This window comes from Antechinus flavipes, chromosome 3 (assembly GCF_016432865.1).
Source record: "Antechinus flavipes isolate AdamAnt ecotype Samford, QLD, Australia chromosome 3, AdamAnt_v2, whole genome shotgun sequence".
Lineage (NCBI taxonomy): Eukaryota > Metazoa > Chordata > Mammalia > Dasyuromorphia > Dasyuridae > Antechinus > Antechinus flavipes.
The window spans coordinates 125,028,076-125,044,889 of NC_067400.1; the positions used below are offsets into that span (position 1 = coordinate 125,028,076).

The 16,814-nt window shown below is 32.4% G+C and overlaps 1 protein-coding gene across 2 annotated transcripts in view; it reads left to right on the forward strand.

Annotated features, from left to right (window-relative positions):
• NDFIP2 (Nedd4 family interacting protein 2) overlaps positions 1-16,814 on the forward strand; it is a 90,953-nt gene that overhangs the window by 38,851 nt on the left and 35,288 nt on the right. For both annotated transcript variants that reach the window (XM_051983981.1, XM_051983982.1), the window contains exon 2: positions 15,204-15,360. In XM_051983981.1, coding sequence (XP_051839941.1) covers positions 15,204-15,360 — 157 coding nt within the window. The remainder of the gene's footprint in view (positions 1-15,203; positions 15,361-16,814) is intronic.

The following is a 16,814-nucleotide window of genomic DNA, read 5'->3' on the forward strand; positions in this document are numbered from 1 at the left end:
GACCAATAACTTTTAAATTGTTTCTCCTGTATTTATTTTCCAGGTTGGCTGTTTGCCAATGAGAAATTTAACATTTTCTTCCATTTTTTCATTTTTGAAAAGTTTTACTGATTCTTTGATGTCTCAAAGTCATTAGCTTCCATTTGCCCCATTCTAGCTTTTAATGTGTGATTTTTTTTTTTTCCAGTTAGCTTTTGTATCTCTTCCCATTTGATTACTTCTACTTTTTAAGGTGTTTTCTTTAATGTTTTTCCTCCCTTTTCCAAAATATTGACTTTTTTTTTTGCATACCTCTTGGTTTTTTTCTTTTCTTTTTTTCCTTTTCTCATTTTTGTCTTTTACCTCCCTTATTTGCCTTTTAAAATCTTTTATGAGAACTTCTAAGAAACCTCTTTGGCTTGAGACTATTTCGTATCATTCTTTCACTTTGAAATTTCTTCTATGGACATTTTGGCCTTTTCTGAATTGGTGTTTTTTGGTCTTCCCTGTCACCAGAGTAGCTTTCTACAGTTAAGATTGTTTTCTATTTCTTGTTTTTCTTTTCTTTCCTTGTCTTTTTAAAATTTTTTCTTTGGGGTTTTTTATTGTTGATCTCTGTATCTGGGTTAGGGGGTTCTGTTCTAAGCTTCCTATGCAGCTCTGAACGGAGGCTTTAAACAGCAGGGGGTACTATTCTTTCCAGAAAACAGTCTTGTTTCCCTAGCTATATATTTGCCTTCTGAGCTGGGACTGGAGGCTACTCCACTTATTGTACAGCCGACTAGACTACTTTAATTCTATTTATCACAAACTGTGGGGATTAAACTCCTCGTTTAATAACTACTAAGAAAATATAAAATAATTTGGCAAAAAATAACACACACATACACACACGCACGCACACTTATGCACGCATACGCACACGCACATGCATGTGCACACCTACTGATTTGGCCCAATTTCTTAGATTATCTATGCTATCTTCTTTTTTCTGGTTTGTAATCCTTAGAAAATACAATATAACAAAATATCTTATGTGTTTTATCTCCTGATGATAAGGTTTATTTTAAAAACTTTTTTTTTTTTGTTGCTCACATTAAACATTTAAAATATCAACTAACTTGTAAAATTTCCCCTTCCCTTCCATCACACATTCAAAGCAATGTTTACTCTGTGCCTAATGCTTAATACTCACCTAAGTAAGTACCGGAGGAAATGCTTATTACAGAGTCCTTGTCATCAATAATATATTGTCATGGCCTAATATTTTGCATATGAAAAAATGAAGTTAAGTTAGTGAACCTTGGATGAAACCAGTTTGGGTGTTACTAGGTCTTTGTAGCTTCTTATTAGCAATATTATATTACTCTTTTAAACTAATAGGATTCTTTTGATAACATCTTCCAATGGTGTTTTAGGTAAAATTAATATTTGGTAGTCTCTGATTTCCCATTTTTATAGTTACAGAGTATTTCTTTTTCTTTTCTTTATTTTTTTGCTGAGGCACTCTTCAGAACTTCAGAACACTCAGCTTCAGAACTCAGGTCCTCTTGACTTCAGGGCAGGTACTTTATCCATTGCGCCACCTAGCTGCCCCAAGAAATTTCCTTTCCTAACTTTCAAATGCTATGAGCACATGATGCAAGCAGATTTGGATATTGTCACTGTGTTTTAGATAGTTGACTTCCCTAAATAAGTACTCCTTTATTATGGTGACTCCTTCCTTAGGGAATTATAGTTTAAAAACCAATTACCACGTAATGTGCTAATTTCTGGTGAAAACAATCAGAAAACTTTCTAAAGAGTCTGCCTAAATGTTTGTTACCTGAGGTTGATTAAGGAAGCAGGGAAGAAATAAAAGCTTTTTTCCTGGCAAGTTGCTCTTCCTAAGACCTTGTTAGGAGTTAAATTAACTGGAATTTTATAAAAGCTCAGTATTCTAATAGTTATGCCCATCTGAACATTTTAAAGTTTATTCTTTGTTTCTTATTTTAACAAAGGAACATATATACTAGAGCCTCATCTTATTAAAATGGAATTTTAGGACAATACTATCATAAAAGACCTTGCCTCCTATATTAGAGCATGTTAAGGGAAGGGAAATATTTTTAATGTGCCTCCCATTTCTTTTCTCTTTTACAGAATTTTTTCATTTCTCTGTGACAATCCAACTGTGGTCCCAAATGTTGGCCTATGGGCAAAATCGTGTCATTATGAAATAAGGCCATAGTTCTGATGATAATGGTAGAGAATGTATGAATTCAGATCTTAGAGTCAGAAGTTGTACTTCATTCATGGTGACATATAGAAATGTTTAAGGTTAAACTGTTTTGGAAACCTTCAGCTGCTTTCTGGAGTGGATTTCCTACCATTCCCTTTAGAGGAAAGGATACTTTATTTTGCCCTTTTGCCTCAATTCAGGCTACCTGTGGTCTGTTTAGAGTTGGGATTTTGCCTGGTTTCTTTTTTTTTTTTTAATTTTATTATTTTTTATTATAGCTTTTTATTGACAAAACATATGCATGGGTAATTTTTTAACATTGACCCTTGCAAAACCTTCTGTTCCAACTTTCCCCCTTCCTTCTACACCTTCCCCTAAGATGGCAGATAGTCCCATACATGTTAAATATGTTAAAGTATATGTTAAATACAATATATGTGTATATATTTATACAGTTATCTTGCTGCACAAGAAAAATCAGATTTATGAAGAAGATAAAAATAACCTGAGAAGAAAAACAAAAATCTTGCCTGATTTCTTTCAGGCTTCCCTATTGTTTCTAGTTATGCTAGAGAAGATTCTGCAAGTGGGAGCATATGCCCAGAATGCGCAAAGCCTGTCTTTGAATTGAGCTTGTCAGTCATTTAGTTTGCATTTAATAAGCTCTTACTGTGTGCCAGGTACCACACTGCGCTTAGGGGATAAAAAGAAAGGCTAAAAATAACTTAAAAATAGCTTCTGCCTTTAATGAACTTGCATTCTAGTGAAGAAGATTATATTTAAATAATTGGTTTTGAAGGCTTTAGCTTTTAGGGGTGCTGAGAAAGGGTCAGAGAAAGGGAAAGATGAAGTTAGTTCAAGAGAAGTTAGCTGGAAAATTTAAAGGAGAATTCATTTTGAATACTTGCCTCACCATTCATCTACATATATACACAGTCTAATAGAGCTTTTTGGAGCTTTAAATCTGGGGTTTGTAGGGGCTTTTCCTCCATTATGTTGCACTTCCAGTGCTATCCATATGCTATAAAATGGAATTTGATATAAGGCCTTGCATTTCATTATATGATTGTCATAGATTTAGACATATTGCTTCTGATGCCTCAAATTCCTTTTTTCTTCAACTAAGTAACAAGCCAAATTTATTTATAAGATAAAGTCTAATCAAGTCGCTTGTACTTACTCTGGTATTTGAAAATGTCAACTGGCACTCATACTTCATGAAACTTATATGAAAAACCATGTGTATTACAAGAGAAGTGAAACATGCATGTGGAATCCTAAGCATGTGCACAAAGGTCACAATCTAAACAGAAGCTTGCATATTTATGAAATTGTGACAAAGAAAGGAGAAAAGAAAATTCCACCTAAATGGGAGTGGCAGGGGAAGAGGAATCATGAATAATTAAATGGCAAAAGCCTGATAGACTATGAAGATATGATTGTCCGCTTATCTACAAGAGTACCAGCTGAATAAGGAGTTTCCCAGTCTGGTGCAGACTGATTGCCTGTCTTGACTCCCAAGGACATACAGGGAGTCCATTTTGGAGGGCAAATGACAGATTATATCAATCTATATTTGTATATGTGTGTCCTTGACAAATTCAAAGCCTTTTGCATTCTCTGGGTTTAGTCTTTCTGGAAAATATGACTACTTAAAAGAACAGGTTCAGGGGACTTCTTAATAAGAACACCAGATACTTCGAGTCAGAAAGCTGACTTCAAAGTCCAATTCTGTCACTTTGTGTGTTTCTTTAGAAAAGTTAATTTCTCTGGTTAGTTCCTTATTTGTAAAAGTAGAGTAATAAACATAAGCTTCTTAAGTATTGAGACAATACATGAAAATGCTTTGCCATTGGAAATAGTTATAAGTTGTTATTGTAACTTGATTAAAAAAAATTACAGGAGCAGAAAATTAAGCCTAATTTTCTGATGCTTTTGCTTTTTTTACTCTCTTGTGACTCATTCCAGATTGGAATCCTTTTCTTTCTGAGTAGAAGGTGGTAAAGTATGTATTTACATATATATGTGTGTGTGTGTGTGTGTGTGTGTGTGTGTATATATATATATATATATATATATGACACATATGTGCATACAAAATATAGCTATATTTTCTTTATTATTTGCTACAGTGTACACACTGGTGAATACAGATCAAAAGTCTGTTACTACTGTATACATTCAGACCATAAATTATAACTTGTTAGTAGTTATAGGCTAAAACTCCTTTAATCACTATTTAGTTCTTTTAACTTATAGTTTTTCAAGTAGCATTAAAATATACATGCTTGAATAATGATAATAATTTGTGTAGATAATTATCTTTTCATGATAAAATAAAATGATGAATAAGATGCAACTTTCTAAATGCAAAGATTATAAATGTTTCTTTCAGGGTTGATGAATCTATATATTTTACTATCCAGGTCCTGTTGTGACCAATAACATATATTCATATAATAATAGATTTAGGGATAAACAGAACCATAGAATAGAAGAATGATTTTTTTTCCACTGAGTGAAGCATAGTAGACAATCTAGGAATGAACCTTTGACCTTGGTGTCAATTATCAACAAAGCTTATAAAAACATTGAAAAGTCGAAATGTTTAAACCAGATGAATATGCTTATATTCTTAGTCTAAGCCATTTGATATGCTAATCAACAGAATCACTTTAATTTTTCAGTGGTCTTGTAGCTTCAGCTATGTCTATGCTGGCATTTCCAACAATTGTCTACAGTGCAGTCCATCTATATTTTCTCATCCTGTGCAAATCTTTTCTCTGTCCTCTTATAAATATAATAAGGCAGTCTTCCCAACATGCTGGGGTCCTTCCATTCTCTCTCACCTAACATTTGTGTACATATTAGTAAAATATACAAAGGGATCCATCAACTATTCTTGTTCTCTTTTTATGATGTGCCCACCTTCTTTTCCAGTTATAAATCAATTTGATGACATCTTTTATGCTATTTCTCCTATGTAATTCTTTCTTTGTAATAAGTTGCAGCCTACTCACACACCCACCATTATCTTTTAAGTAACTATAGCTTTTAATTCTTTGGAGACTTTGGTACCCATGACTCACGCAACCTTTGAGAATCTTCAGAATTCATTTTAACCCTTTAGCCACATCATAGCTAAGTGATATTGCCTTGTATTGTCTTGAACAGAATTTATAATTGTGTAAATAGTTGAAAAAACTAAAGCAACTCATTTTGTCTGTAGTTCCTTTATTTTGTCTCTGACCCTGTTTGTATTACATAGCTCCCATTCTTGCTTGCTACCTTCTATAAGCTGAAAACAGCAGTTATCTAGAATAAATCCTCTGTATTAGGAAAGGGTTATGAGAAACAGCTATTCCAAAAAAGACCCTTTCTTGCTATACAACTCAAATTTTATCTGCAGTCTCCTATTAACAAGTCTGGTCCAATCATAAAGTGCCTTGAATTCAATTTACTTCCTGCCTAATTAGTTAGAACCTGTATAACCCTTGTCCTTTTGTTCCTTCAAGGAGTCTGCCTGTGGTTGGGACTCCTTTGCTGATGAATTCAATAAACATTCATTAGTTCCTAAATTTTTGATTCTTGTTTCAGTTTTTTCTGTACTGACAATTTTACTTAAAGTGGTAATAAAAAATTAAAAACCAAAAACCAAAATCCCAAAACTTTTCTATTGCTTTCCTAAAGCAGAGATCCCTAAAGTGAATTGTATGTACTGGGTTCCCAAGAGGGTCTATAGTAGGTATATTAACAATCAGTAGGAGGTTAGAATCCATTATCCCTCTGCTGTGACAACTGGTCTGGGTCTAGTTTGGATTAGGTATTTCTCATAACCCTTCCTTAACTGAACTCCAGTTCAATTCTTCTTCTGAAAGATGCCTTTCTGCATCTTCATGTGCTACCCAAAACTTGGCTGGAAGTCTTTTTAAGGCCATCAGAATGGCAAAAACAAACTGAGGTCTCCCTAGCAAACTGAAACTCACTTCAGAATATCCCTTAATTTTAGTTTCCTTAGGGCAGTTAACTGATACAGTATCAGTCTCCAAAATCTCTGTGATCACAATTGGAACAAACAACTATCTTTTACAAATATATTCTGTCTTCTAGGACATACAATTGAGATTATGACAAATAATGACAAAATGACCTTTTTAAAAGTAGCATTAGGAATAGGAATTAGGAAATAAATCTGTGATTTCATTAATTTAAGGAACTCCCAGATAAGTAAAATCCTTTCCCCAATGCAAGTGGGTACCTTCTCTGAGACTGATAGTCTTAGAAAGTTGCTTAGAGAAATGAGTGCTTTTCAGCACTCTGATGCCTTCAGCATATTTCGTAGACAGCATTGCATCAGAGGTACCAGTCATTCTGGTTGTTAAGGTGGTTGGAATCTTAGAGTAGGAGAGTCCTTAGAATATCATCTACTCTAGTTGCTTACCCAGTGCTAGAAACCCTCTAAAAATTACAGTCCTTGTTGATCTAAACTATAGTTTAGAATTATACAGACTTGTTTAATTCAAGGGTTTTGAATTAAATTGAAAAAAATTAGGTTTACTTAGAATCCATAGACTTCTTAAAATTCTATTTCAGTATACTTTATTCCTTTGTCAACTTCTATTTTTTTAAATATGATTCTGAGATGTCCATACTTTTGACAGAAGAGATTTATGGCAAAAATTTTGTCCAGTTTTTTTTTCTCCTAGTCAATATTATTTGAAAATAGCCATCATTTGCTTTCCCTGCTCCTATTATTTCCAGGTTTCAGATGCTTAGTTTTATATTTGTGTATATATGTGTATAATATGAATAAAAGTTAATTTTCCAGTTTTTACCCATCCTGGTACTTTTCTGGATATCTTAGAAATTCAAGATTACTGCTTTTTATTTTCCCAAGTGGCTCATAGGCAAGATGACTTAGGATAAGTATACATTATAAAACAAGGAACCGGTCCTGCATCATTATTATTTACAGATAACTTAATTTTCATGCTTGTGGGTTTCATTTAGAGGCTGCTATTTCAGAGAATAATAGAATGTAAAACAAATGAATAATAAAGTTAGATTATCAGGTCAGTATTGCAATTGCTTTTTGATCTTCTCATACTTCAAAATTTCAGAGAACTTTATTGATATGGATACTCTACTGGTACAGTTTATGTTTTCATCTGTTATAATCTTAACCCACAGATTCTCTATAATGATTCTACTTGGCTTGCTGGAGTTCTCCTAGGTCTTTTAATTTTGTCTGAGTACCAGAGCAGCATGTGTGCATTTCTTATCCCTTTCTCTCTTTACATGATAAAGTCGCCTCATTTTCTGTCTATACATTTCCTGGGTGCTATCTTTTATACTACTTATTGCATGTGAGTTATTTTAATAACATGTAGTAGTAAATATGTTCACCATATATCTGTTCTTTGCCATCTGTACTTTTGGGTTATTCAGAAATTGTGTTAAGATGATTCATAAACATATGTTAACATTGGGAGAATGAGAACATTAAGCTTTTATAATGGTATCTTAGGACTGTTGTAAGTGCTGCCCAAGTTTCTAAATGCAGTCTAGTCACCTTACTTGATATCTCATATTAAATTTAAAAGATTTCCAAAATTGTTGTCTTTACAGAGCTAACAGAATTTACAAAACTAAACAGATCATCACAGTCACAGTATTATTCAAACTGAACTGAAGCTGCCTGATGAAAGTATATCGTTGGCCATACTGGCATATGTTTATCTAGGGGATTGCAGTTACATTATATGAAATCCAGCATGGCGTATTGGATAAAGTGCTTACCTTGAAACCAGAAGAAGCTGAGTTTAAATCCCACCTCTGATAAAAATTGGTTCTTTACCTTGGCAAGTCATTTAGTCTCTCGGTGGTCTAGATAACTTTCTGTTAAAATTTTAAATTGCACAGAAGATGCCAACCTATATCAGTAAAGAAAATTCCTCACAAGGACCACTTTATACCAAGAAATCACAGGTCTATTTCTTATATTTATATACATGAAGAAAATGTTCAATGTACAGTATATATATGTGCTAAGATATGGTACCTTGAACATAGATTCAGAGGATTATATTTGCAAGGGATCTTAGAGATAAAGTTAAGTGACTTAACTTGTTCAGGAATCCCACATATAGTAAATAATGGAAATTGCGTCTCATTGGTTCTAAATTGGTTTTTTTCCCAGTGGGAATTTCCCACTAAGTCATTGACTTCGTATATGATTAAATAATTTTTTTTTTTTTTGCACTCAATCTGTTAAACTATACCCTTTCTTCAACATCTTACACTGTATACCAAGATAAGGTCAAAATGGATATATGATTTATACATAAAGAATGATAGCACAAGCAAATTAGGAGAGTGAGGAATAGTTTTATCTGTCAGATCTAGAGAGAAGGGAAGAATTTGTGACCAAATAAAATATAGGGAATTACTAGATATTAGATGAATAATTTTGATTGTATTAAATAAAAAGGTTTTTGCATAAGCAAACCCAGTACAATCAAGAGTATAAGGAAAAAAGAAAGCCAGGAAACAGTTTTTATAGCAAGTATCTTTGATAAAGGCCTCATTTTTCAAATATATAGAAAGTGGAGTCAAATTTATATGAATAACAACACATTTTTTTCCTTAGTTTTTCTCTCCTCTTTTGATCTGATTTTTCTTGTGCAACATGACAAATATGGAACTATGTTTAGAAGAATTGCACATGTTTTACCAATATTGGTAAATTCTGTTTAGAGGAGAGGGGAAAGGGAGAAGAGAGGAAGAAAAATTTGAACATAAGATTTTGCAAAGGTGAATATTGAAAATGATCTTTGCATGCATCTGGAAAAGTCAAATACTATTAATTTGTTCAAAGCATAAAAAAACAATAAGAATACAAGTCATTACCCAGTTGGCACATGGTCAAAGATTATGAATAGGAAGTTTTCAGATGAAGAAATCAAGAGTATCTATAATAATATGAAAAAAATGCTCCAAGTAACTATTGATTAGATAAATACAAGTTAAAACAACTTTTAGGTACCATATTACACCTTATCAGATTGGCTAATGTGACAGAAAAGTAAAATGTCAATTGTTGGAGGGCATGTGGAAAATTGGGACACTAAAGCATTGTTGGTGGAGTTGTGAACTGATTTACATTTTGGAGGGCAGTTTGGAACTATGCTCAAAGGGCTATAAAACTGTGCATATCCATTGATCCAGCAATACCACTACTAGATCTGTATGCCAAAGAAATAGTAAAAAAAAAAAAAAAAAAAAAAAAAAAAAGGGCATATGTGCACGAAAATATTTATAACTGGTTCTTTGTGGTAGTGAAGAATTAGGAGTTGAGGGGATGTCTGTCACTTGGGGAATGGCTCAACAAGTTGTGGTATATGATTGTAAAGGAATACTATTGTGCTGTAAGAAATAATAAGCAGGCTGATTTCAGTAAAACCTGGAAAGACATGAATTGATGCAAAATGAAATGTAGAGAATCAGGGGACCATTGTGGGACCATTGTTCATAGTAACAGCAATGTTGTATAATGATCAGTAGTGAATGACTTGGCAATATAATGGTCCGAGACAATTCCAGAGGACCAATGATGAAAAATGCTATCCACAGAAAGAACTGATGGAGCCTGAATGCAGATTAAAGATACTGGTTTTCATATTATATGTGTGTGTGTGTGTGTGTGTGTGTGTGTCTTTTATAATATGATTAATATGGAAATATATTTTACATGATTTCACATGTCTAAGTTACTCAAATCAAATTGTTTATTCTCTCAGGAAGGAGAAAATTTGAAACTAAAAAATATGTTAAAAATTGCCTTTACATGTAATTGGGGAAAAAATAAAATATTTTTTAAAAAGGACCCTAGATTCCATCTACTTCAGATGTTTACATTTGGGGAAACTGAAGCCCAAAGAGTTTGAGTGACTTTTCCAATGTTATATATGCGTTATAAAATCAGGTCCTTTGACTTCAAATTAAATCTTATTTCTACAGCTCTATGAGTAAGTAGAGGTTTTGAATCTTGAAACACCAAAGATAAGGTGGAAGAGAGCAAAAGCAGAGATTTAAGTTTTTAAAAGATTTACAACTGGATCTCAGTTGCTTGGGTTGAGGGAACATAAGGTCACAGGAGAAGGACAAAGGATTTCTTTGAAAGATTTTCCTCAAGATTTGATACCTAGATTATGAAGCTCTTATTATTTTCCCCAGTTTCTCCCACAACAGAGCATTTGAAAAATAGATTTTAGGGTAGGCAATTTTATAAAGAAGAATATAGTTCCTGCTTGTCTGATTGATCTCCCAATTTTTGATTGTACTCGGTGAACTGACTTGAGGCCCAGGAGGCAAAGGAAGGTAGTAGGTTTTAGATCATAGCCAACCTGTTGCCTATTAGATTTATAAATCTGAAAGTCCTCAAACCAGGATTTTTTTTTCTCAAGTGAGAAAACATTAAATTATTAGTTTGTCCTATCATGGAAGTAAAAACTTAACTTGTCCAAAAAAATCTTGCTAACATATACAGGGAATAAGATAGTGCAATCTGTGGAAACTGAATTGGGGGAGGGGAGAGACAAGTAAATTGATTTAGATAGAATTGTTATTTGTGTTATATTGTCTAGACCAACTCTAGTAATTAATTAACATAATTTTCTTTATTTCTGTAAATTTTATTTCTGTTGTATTCATATAATTTCTGTGTATGTCAGCAATACTCCTACTAGATCTGTAGCTTAAAGAGATCAAAGAAAAAGGAAAAGGATCCATATGCAGCTTTTTTGTAGTAGCAAAGAATTAGAATTTGAGGGGATGTTCTCATTTGGGGAATGACTGAACAAACTATAGTTTATGATTGTGATGGGACATTACTGTATTGTAAAAAATGATGAAAAGGATGGTTTCAGAAAAACCTGGAAGGACTTAGATGAACTGTTATAAAGCAAAGTGAGGAGAACTAGGAGAACATTGTACATAGTTATAGCAATTTTATAATGATTATCAACTGTGGAAGACTTAGCTACTCTGATGAATGCAGTGATCTATAACAATTCTAAAAGAGTAATGATGAAAAATGCTATGAACTTCCAAAAAGAGAAAATTAATGAACTCCAAATGTTTGACTATTTTGTTTTTCACTTTGCTTATTTTTCTTTAGACCTCCCCCCCTCCTTTTTTTTTTTTTTTGTACAACATGGCTAATGTGGAAATCTGTTTTGCATAACCTCAAATATGTAATGAATGATGTGTTTCTTATCTTTTCAGCAGGTAGGGGAGGTTGAGGGAGGGAGGAATAAAAAATTAAAAATATTTGGGAGGGTATAAATGTTTTTATTATTGTAGCTTTTTATTGACAAAACATTTGCATGGGTGATTTTTCAACATTGCTCTTGCAAAAACCTCTGTTCCAACTTTTCTCCTCCTTCCCTCCACCCCCTCCCCTAGATGGCAGGTAGTCTCATACATGTGAAATATGTTAAAGTATATGTTAAATGTAACATATGTATATATATTTATACAGTTATCTTGCTATACAAGAAAAATCAGATTTAGAAAGAAGGTAAAATTAACCTGAGAAGGAAATCAAAAATGTAAGTGGACAAAAACAGAAGGATTGGAAATGCTATGTTGTGGTTCACACTCATTTCCCAGAGTTCTTTCGCTGGGTGTTGCTAGTTCTCTTCATTATTGAACAAATGGAATTGATTTGGTTCATCTCATTGTTGAAGAGAGCCACGTCCATCAGAATTATCATCATATAGTATTATTGTTGAAGTATATAATGATCTCCTGGTCCTGTTCATTTAACTCAATATCAATTCATTTAAGTCTCTCCAAGCTTCTCTGCATTCTTCCTGCTCGTCTTTTCTTATAGAACAATAATAATCCATAGCATTCATATACCACAATTTACCGAACCATTCTCCAATTGAAATCCATTCAATTTCCAGTTTCTAGCCATTGCAAAAAGGGCTGCCACAAACATTTTTGTACGTACAGGTTCCTTTCCCTTCTTTAATATTTCTTTGGGATATAAGCCCAGTAGTAACACTGCTGGATTAAGGTGTATGCACAGTTTGGCAACGTTTTGAGCATAGCTCCAAATTACTCTCCAGAATGGTTGGATCTGTTCACAACTCCACCAACAATGCATCAGTGTCCCAGTTTCCCCACATCCCCTCCAACATTCATCACTATCTTTTCCTGTCATCTTAGCAATTTGCATTTCTCTCATCAATAATGATTTGGAACACCTTTTCATATGGATAGAAATAGTTTCACTTTCATCATCTGAAACTTGTCTGTTCACATCTTTTGACCATTTATCAATTGGGGAATGGCTTGGTTTCTTATAAATTTGAGTCAATTCTCTATATAGAAAATTAAAATTTAAAAAAATTACAATTCTTTCATATAATTTTTCTAAAATTCTGTTTAAGGCCTTAAGTTCTTTCTTGCTTATCTTTTTATTAATTTGTCAATGTCTGAAGAGTATTTCAAGGTACCCAATTGCTAAAATTTTACTAGTTTTTTTTTTTTTTCCTCTCTTCTGTCATAGGGTATTATGTCTATGTTAGGAATTGATATTTTATTGTTTATGGTACTATATTGGTATTATATGTATATGGTACTATATGGTATTATAATTTCCCTGCTTACCTTTCTCAACTATATTTTTTACTTTTACTTTTTCTGGAATGATTATTATTTCTCCCCCCCCCCCCCCCCTTTTTTTTTTTTAACCTTACTTGAAGCATAATAATTTGTAATCCAAGCCTCTTATTTTAACTTTGTGTGAATCTTTGTTTCAAGTGTTTTTTGTAAATAACATTGAATTCTGCTTTAGAATCCATTTTTCTATCTGCTTATTTTAAAGATTACTTAATCTTGTTCATGGCTATTTCATTTTCTTTTATCATGTGCTTATTTATCATAATCTCTTCTTTGCCCCCAATAAATAATAAGAAAGTGGTAGAAGGGAAGACATGTGATCAGCCTTAATTATAAACTTAATGATTAATGTGATCAGCTTCCGATTAACACTTGCCCTTGTTGCCTTTCACTTAGACTTTGATTACTCATTCTTACCCTTTCTTTTAAGCCTCCTTTATGCACTATATTTTGAAGTTGGTTTGTTTGTTTAGTTATAGTCTTGATTGTACCCTTCCATTCTTCATTGTTCCATTTTCTCTGTTTAGTTTAACATATTTCTTTAATTTTTTTTTTTTTTTTTGGTTAAAGCTTTTATATATATATGCATGGATAATTTTTCAACATTAACCCTTGCAAAACCTTTTGTTCCAATTTTTGCCTCCCTTCCTCTCTACCCCTTCCCCTAATTAGCAAGTAAACCAATATATAGTTTATTATATTTCTATACCAATTCTGTGTGTATCTTAAATTTTCTTTTGTTCTGTTCTAATAAAAGCCAGGCTTATACAATATCCATTCCTGTCCTACTGCTTTCTCCATATTCACTTATTCTCTATTCCTGTTATGAGAAATACTAAGTTTTGCCCCCATTTTCATCATTTCTTTTTTGGAATCCCTTTTTTGGCTCCCATTTATTTCCTTTTAAGAACATTAAAACAGAGCAGCCAACTTGGGCTTTTAATTTTAACTTTTTGAATTCCTCTGTTACCCACAAAACATTAGAATTCTGAAGGAAATTTTTATTTCTCCCCCTAATTGAATGGAATAAATCATAATTATTTAGCCTTTTCTACCTGCTCACATCATTTATCTTTCTAGGTTTCCTTTAATCTCTCTTATTTCTAAGTATTTATTAATCTCTAATCTTCAGGAAGACTTCAAAGTCCCTTTCACTAAGAGGTCATTTTTTATTTTTGTAGGGTTATGTATGCTCACTTTTTCAGGATAAGTTGTTCTTTGTTGTATGCTATTTTTTGTTTTTTTTGGAATATCACATTCCAAGATTTTCTTTATTTTAATTATTAGCGGCTAAATCTTGTGTGATGCTAATTAATTATACTTCATTAATTATTATTATATTATAATTATTTTTGTTATTATTTTAAAGCTTTGATTATAGTTCTGGAATTATTCAAGTCATCTTTTGATTCGTAATAATATTTCATAGTGTTCGTTATCTTCATATTAAAAACTCTAGCCTCCATTTCTAATTTGAGATTTTGTACCAGCTTAATTTTTTTTTTTTCATTGCCCAGATCTTTCACCAAAATGACATAGTTTTAGTTCCTCTGAAATGATTCTGGTTTGTTTAGTAAGATCCTGGCTTGTTAACCTGCTTTTGTTCTGGCTTTTTAGTGCATGTGGAAAAACTTGCCATCTTCAATAGGAAGTGACTGTTTTGTTTAAACCATTGATGTTCTTAGTTCACATTGATATATTTTTTCCTTTTTTGAATTTTGACTCCAAAAGGTGACCTTGAAATGTCAGCTTTGTCAAGGGTCAGATTTTGTTATTTTGTCAGACTTTTATTAATATTGAAAAATTATGCTTATCTTTTTTTGTGTATGTCTTTATCTGCTTACCTACCTTTGGAAGATCAATTAACCTTTTATTAAGAAGATGATGTAAGTTTTATAGACTTTTATCCTATAAGTTTATTATATATAAAACTGTGTTACAAATAAGATTTCTTAATATTTTAGTAGTTAATCCCCTAGATAGCGATTCATTTTTTGACAATCTTGACAGTTTTCACAGTGTCAATCTTGTTCTATTAGTGTGGTGGTAGGGTTGGGAAATCTAACTTATTTTGGATGAATGGTAAATCAGTTTCCTTTTTTCTTGTTTATTAAATTTATGTAACTTGGCTTTTAACTTTTTATATTTGGAAAGTAAAAGACCATATTAACAATTCTTCTTGGGTATTTTTTAGTTTACTTATCTTCATAATTAGATCAATTTAACAGTGTATCAGAGGAAAAATACATTTTGGTATTCAGCTCCTTATGTTTTCTTTGTTTATATTTAATTACTTTCATATTTTCTTTAGCTTCATAATGAAGATGATAATTCAGAATCACCTGCCATTGAGCCACCATCACCTTCAACACAGATAGCACGGACTTCTCCATCTGGATCTATACTTGAACCTGAAGCTTCTCCTCCACCTTATAGTAGCATTACTGTGGAAGCAGCTGCTACTTCAGGTAATTTAAAATTTAAAAATTTTTATGTTCATTTTTGGTTGCATAATTTTTTCTTCTATATCCTTAGTACAATAATTGTTTGGTTTGAAGTGAAAAACTGATTTTTAAATTTTTTTTGGAATTACAATTTGCAACTCTTCTGCTTTACTTCTTTGACTTCTGCTTTACTTTTGACTTTTTCTAAAAAAGGAACTATGTAATATATGTTGTTTGCATGTCTGCTTGTTTTTTCTGTGGTAACTTTGTGGTATTTCATTTATGGTGGTCACATGAAATTTAATAGTAAAAGTAATTCCTAACTCTTTCCCACACTATCATACTTTACTTCCCTACTTCACACCTTCCTGATTACTCTATTTTTTTTCATAATTTTCTTATTTTACATATTTGTCAAAAATTTACTATTATTTACTTACTTTACTTACTATTACTATTATTATCAAATATTATATTTTACATTATGCATGTTATTATATATGATAAATTACTAATAGGGGTGAACCCTGAAACTGTGTCCCCTTTAATCTGTAAAAGAAAGGAGATTTGGGGGGTCTCAGGTTTTCCCCTGGGAGTATACCTTTCTCTGACATTGTCTCATTCAATTGGAGATCTCTGCCGGATATTTTTATTGAGTGGCTTGAAACTTCACTATAAATAATCTCTTTCCAACTGGAAATTCAAACCCTTGGCAGTGATAACATTGAAGGAATCTAGCCCAAGCCTCAGAGTGCTAATAATAAAAGATAATTCTGAACTTCAGATTTTTGTAGAAGTCCGAAACAGGATTATGCTTGCCAAAGAAGCTCTCTTCTTGGCACAGCTGCCTGCCAAGACTCTTGCTCACTGTGAAGATATTCTCTTCTCAGTGTTTACCTTTGCCATTTTCCCTGACAGAACCTTACCACTGAGGAGTCTGTCTTCCTAGCAAAGCTGGCTTCTCAGTGCCAATAAAATTCCCTTTTGCTTGAGACTTTTTGGGTTTGTGAATTCTTTTGTATTGGACTTGTGTCTCTGACCAGAGGGGATTCCCCACTTCATTTCTCACACTTCTTCACTATCACTACATCATTACTATATTATTATATGGTATTACTTTATTCCAGACAGTATTTTATATAGAACATTTCTGTTTTTCCACTAGATTATCTTGCTTTCATTGTCAAATTGCTCTTAAAATCTTATCTCCTTTAACTTTCCCTGATCAACACAGTGCTCTAAATGCTTTGACTTTTGCTTGTTTATAATTTTGTTTAAGGTTAAAATCCCATAGTCTCAATTCCATCACACTGTATAGCATTTATCCAAGAATCTTAAATGCTGAATATTTGTAATGATAATAAAAATTACTGATTGTATATAATGTATACATCTATTGGCAATAACTATGCTTATTCCTTTTCCTTTTTGATGTGTTAAGAACTTAAAAGCTTAAGTTGATGATGTCCTTATTATAA